The 5194-nt window shown below is 59.6% G+C and overlaps 1 protein-coding gene across 1 annotated transcript; it reads right to left on the reverse strand.

Annotated features, from left to right (window-relative positions):
• Nucleotides 1-953: 953 nt before the first annotated feature.
• On the reverse strand, nucleotides 954-4929 carry LOC106829228 (protein FAM187B-like). Its single transcript, XM_014838225.3, has 2 exons — nucleotides 4078-4929; nucleotides 954-1349 (listed from the first exon to the last, which is right to left on the reverse strand). The coding sequence occupies exons 1-2, from the start codon at nucleotides 4788-4790 to the stop codon at nucleotides 968-970; spliced, it is 1095 nt and encodes a 364-aa protein (XP_014693711.2). The 5' UTR covers nucleotides 4791-4929; the 3' UTR covers nucleotides 954-967.
• Between the last annotated feature and the right edge of the window lie 265 nt (nucleotides 4930-5194).

Below are 5194 nucleotides of genomic sequence, written 5' to 3' on the forward strand. Positions count from 1 at the left end.
TGTTTCCGAAGGGACCCCTTCAGTTCTCCATGAGCGTGTCCCATTCTGCAGGAAGCTTTACCCCTCTGGCCACCATGCGAAGCCTTAAGTGTTCTGGCGACAGTGTGTGGTATGTGGGGGTGAGCCCCGCCCTCTCCTTGGGGGCAGAAGATCTGTTCTGGAGGTTTCGGATCTGTCCTGTCGTGGCTTCACAATGGAGTATTAGGGCAATGAATTTTATACGGCATTAATATTTTATTCCTCACTCCTGCACTCTGCCCAACAGTGTATATAATTTCTGGGAACAGCCAGGCCTGGTGATTCCCACTGGTCAGCTGGGCCGGGGCTGGCACCCTGTCCTGCTGGAGGGGCTGCCTCCCTTTCTCAGGCTCTCAGGGGCTCTTTCCACTGCAGGAACCAGGAAGGGGGACGCAGGTCTGGCTGCCCTGGGCCACCGCTCTGGCAGCACCATCTGACTTGGGGAGATATGGTAGAGCCTGGTGTCTCTAGGGACAACCGGGGCAGGGTGGGGCAAGAGACGTCAAGGAAGGGCAGCTCCCAGCGCGGACCTGGGAGCCTGGGGGTCACCCATGCCCACCCCCAGTCTCAGCCCTTGTCTCTGGGGGTGAGTGAGAGAGCTAGAGTTTCCCACACCCAGAGACTCACCCCCAAAATGGCCTCATCCCACCCCTCACCTCCTCCCTGTGAGGAGCACAGGGCTCGAGCCAGGCAGCCTGGGTTTGAACCACAGCCCCCGCCAATCACTGGACAGGTAGCCTTGCCTCAGTTTCCTCACCCGGGATTGCTAACGAGCTAACAGTGCGGACCCTGGAACAGGGAGGCGCTCAGTCGCCCTTGGCCATGACAGCAGTCTGCTCTGGACCATGCAGATTCAGAGGGCAGCGTGGGGCTGGCAGCGGCCGGTGCCGGGGGAGGGGCGGTGGGGCGAGCAAGGCACGGAGGTGGGTCTCGGCTCGGAGGCTCCGCTTTATTTCACCAGCAGCACCTGCTTGCTCCTGCTGCCCTGGGAGGGGCGGAAGTGCTTGAGCAGCACCCCCAGCAGGCCCAGGACTGTGGCCACCAGCAGCGTGAGCTTCAGCCCCTTGAGGACCGAGTCGGCCTTCCCCTTCCCGGCCGCCTCCGCCTGCGGCAGAGAGGCGTCCTCTCTCAGAGTCTCCAGCACCTCGGGATCGGGCCTGGGGTTGAAGTGGCCCATGAGCTCCTGCTGCACGAAGCACTTGTAGACAGCCGGCTGGAAGACCTGCAGACGCCTGCCGCCGTTGGCGGGGTCCAGGAAGCCGCCTACTTCCCGGCCAGAGAGCTGATCCTCCCACTTCAGAGGCACGTCATTGGCTTCCCAGATGATGGGCCTGCAAAGGAGGACAAGGTCAGCTGCAGCACCCAAAGGAGAAAGGGGGACTAATGTCTGAAAGGAGGTGGGGCCGGCAGCACCCTCCTCCCTGGGAACAGCAAGCAGAGCCCCCTCCGAGGAGTACTATGTAGCAGTGAACAAGGGGAGCCGGGGGCAGGGTGGCCGGGAGCTCTCAGAGCCCCACCCCCTACTTCAGTTCACGGGCCACCTGGCCAAATGCTTCCAGCTCTGAGCCTCCATTTGCTCACTTGGAAACTGGGGTGCGATGATTGTACCTACCGCACAGGGTTATTGGGAGGAATGAGCGAGGACTCTCCCTAAATGATTTGCGCTCCCCACTTACCTGCCTGGCCCCATTCCCTCCACTTTCTCCCTCCCTCACTCTGCTGCAGCCACACCAGCCTCCTACATGTTCCTCCACGTCCTGGGTACGCTCCTGCCTCAGGGCCTTTGCCCAAGCTGTTCCTCTGCCTCCTCAGTGTGCACGGCTCCCTCCCTCCTTTCAGTCTTGGCTGAGATGCCACCTTCTCAGAGACGCCGTGCCTGGCCTCCCTGGTAAAAACTGTCACGCCCACTTCTGTTCCCCTCCCTGCCCTTCTCACCCTCTGAAATACTGCATATTTTATTCCTGTGATCGGTTGATTCCTCTGCAAGGGCAGTCTTGTTCTGCACTGCATCCCGGGCGTCCAGAACAGAGCTTGGCTTATAAACAATCAGTGAAACGTGGCAACAGAACAAATTAACCACGCAACGGGCCCCTCGTGGCTGAGGAACACAGGGGACCCTCAACAGGCAGTGCTGACCAGACCACGAATCAGACAAGCAGTCCCTAATGTCCCTCAGAGTGTGGAGCCCGGCCAGACACTGCTGGAAGCATCTTTCCAGCATCTGCACCCTTAGGCATCACAGTGACCCCATGAGGCTGGGGCCAGCAAGACCTCCGGGCTGAGCTGGATAGTATCTTCCCCAAATTCACGTTCTAACCAGAGCCTCAGAATGTGACCTTCTTTGGAAATAAGGTCGTTGCAGTTGTCATGAGTTAATATCAGATCAGACTGGTGTAGGGTGGGCCCCAAATCCAATATGACCCATGTCCTTATAAGAAAAGGGGGAGAGACACAAGGGACATAGACACACAGGGAGAACACCAAGTGATGACAGAGGCAGAGATCGGAGCGAGGCACCTATAGGCCAGGGAAGGCCAAGGACTGCCAGCCACCAGCAGAAGCCGGCAAGAAACCCGGAAGGGGGCTCCCCAGCCTCTCTGAGAGCACATGGCCCTGCTGACACCTTGATTTTGGACTTCTAGCCTCCAGAACTGGAAGAGAACGTACTCCTGTTGTGTCAAGCCACTCAGCTTGACACTTTGTATGGCAGTCCTGGGAAACCAACACAACTCCTCTGCTACCGACGGGGACACATGCCCAGAGAGAGGCCACAGCCCAGGCACACAGCTGGAACTGGAACCCAGACCTAGCTGAGGCCAGAGCCCGAGACAGAAACCCCGCAGGAAATGCCACTCTGCTCGGCTCCCTGGAGACATGGGCAACTCTTGAAGCCTCAGCCACCCGCCTTGGTTTGTACCTCGAGCTCCCTGTGATGCATGGGGGCTCCTGAGCAGGTGGATGACATGGAGCGGGGGACCCCAGTCCAGACGGGAGGAGGGGTTCACAGGCACTTTCCTGCACTTCTGAACTGTGGGGTTTTTAGGAACCAGGTGTTACTTTTTACACTTAGAGGAAGAGGAAGAAAGGAGGAAGGGAGACAAAAAGACACAAGGGTGGGAGAAAGAGGGGTATGGAAGTCACAGCTGGAATCAACTAGGAGATGAGACCCAGAGGGTGGCGGCAGAGGCGGCAGAGGTTGCAGGGCTCCCCGCTCACCAGTGTCCCGTGCGAGGGAGGGGCTGCCGCTGACCCATGAGGAGGGAGAGGTTCAGGGTCTGCGCTGCCACCTCTCACCACGGATGCCCCTGGGCAAGGACCGCACCTCCGAGCTGCAGCTGCCCCATCTATAAGTGACCTCCGCAGAGGCCACAGCTCCCGGGGCAGCAGGAGGCAGAGGGAGGACGCCGTCCATGAAGAGAGTTTGCCCAGATAGCCCATGGTGCCAGCATGGCACTGTGAGTGGTTGTGGCACTTATGACTGGGGTGGGGGCCGATGGTTTGGGGATGAGAAGGGAAAGGGGAGATTCCAGGGGCTCCGGGCAGGAAGACAAGAATGTGAGTGTGAGCCTGGGGAGGCTGGCCCTGACGGGTACCCTGGGTACCATCCTCTCCTCTGGGGGCTTGCTCACCCTCCCAGATGAGTCAGAGGCCTCAGAGACCCACAGCTGCCCCAGCCTCCCCCAGCACAGCCCCATCACTGGCCTGGGCTTCCCCCATCCCTGCCCGGACCAAATTCCCCCTGGGTCGGGGCTTCCTGAGGGCAGGACCTGCAGCTGTGTGCTGACAGCCATGGATACAGCATCACCCAGCGCAGGGCCGGGCACAGTCAGCTGAGCCCTCGCTGACTGTGAGCTGGCCTTCTTGTACCTGCATACAACTCAAGAGTGTACGAGCACCAGGGGATTCTGGCCAAGGGAACATCTGAAGAAACGAAGGAGAGAGCCTGTGGGGCCAACACGCATAGAACCCCTCCCTCTCTGCACGGCCGCCCTAGAAGGCTCCCAGACTGGGAGAGCCCGGCTAGGGGCCAAGCGTGGGGCTGGCGCCCGCTTCCTTCACCTGTAGATGGATCCTAGGGGACAGGTGAGCCAGGTGGATCCTGACTGCTCACTGAGCTTGAAGTTGTCAAAAACGATGTGCTTCCCCGCGAACGTGGTGCAGTCGGCATAGCAGGTTTCCACTTGCATCTCAGGCCGCAGGCGTTGGTTCCACACCGTGACGTCCCCCAGATACAGCCAGCAGGGCATGGGCTCCTCCAGCGTCTCCTGGATGTAGCAGTACCCCAGGCGTTTGCGCTCGCCCAGCTTCCCACAGCGGTTGCAGTCCTGCCAGGGCTCCCAGTGGGTGAACACCACCTCCTTGCTGTCCAGACTCAGGGTGTCATTCTGCAGGGGCACCTGGCCCAGGCCTCTGTGAGTGATGTGCAGGGAGGTGACGTCCTGGAAGTCAATCTTGTACTGCACCAGCTGGACGTCCTTCTTGTCCCAGCAGCTGTAGAAGCCTGTCTGTGCGGACAGCGGGCTCCGGATGAGAAGGCTGCCATCGGGCATTATCTCCATGTTGGGAACATCCTGGAGGTTGTGGAACCAGCGGGTCCTGTCCTTCACGAAGAAGTAGTACCACTGGGCCCCGGAGGAGTTACAGTGCAGGAGGACGTCGTTCTCTGAGAGCAGGGCCCGCTGGCACTGCGCCCCCCTGGGACAGGTGACGAAGAGATAGGCCCCCAGCCCCGGGGCAGCAAAGCTGAGCAGCAGCCACAGGGCGGTCAGCATGGTGGACTGGGATTGTGGCAGTGGGCCGGGCCCCACCCTGGACCTTGTGGTCACTCATGGCCTCAGCACTGGGCAGCAGCATGGACTGCAGTCCCCGCCATGGGTGTGTGAGGTCACAATCCCCATTTGTTTGGTGACAAGTTAACAACCCTACTTAATTTCTACTTCAAGCCCTCCGCTCTGCTGGGGTAGGAGGAACTTAATTCGTCTATTCAGGGTTTTCTCTAACCACCCCCTCCCCCTGCTGTGAGCTATGGCATTAAAGTAGCACGTGTGAACGTTCAATGCATTTTTCCTGACCACCTACTATGTTCTGGGCGCACTTCTTAGTGCTGAGGATGGAGAAGTGAATAAATCCTCTCTGGTTACCATTCTGATCTCTGACCCCTCTCCCCCTAACCCTC

The sequence above is a fragment of the Equus asinus genome, chromosome 26 (assembly GCF_041296235.1).
Source record: "Equus asinus isolate D_3611 breed Donkey chromosome 26, EquAss-T2T_v2, whole genome shotgun sequence".
NCBI lineage: Eukaryota > Metazoa > Chordata > Mammalia > Perissodactyla > Equidae > Equus > Equus asinus.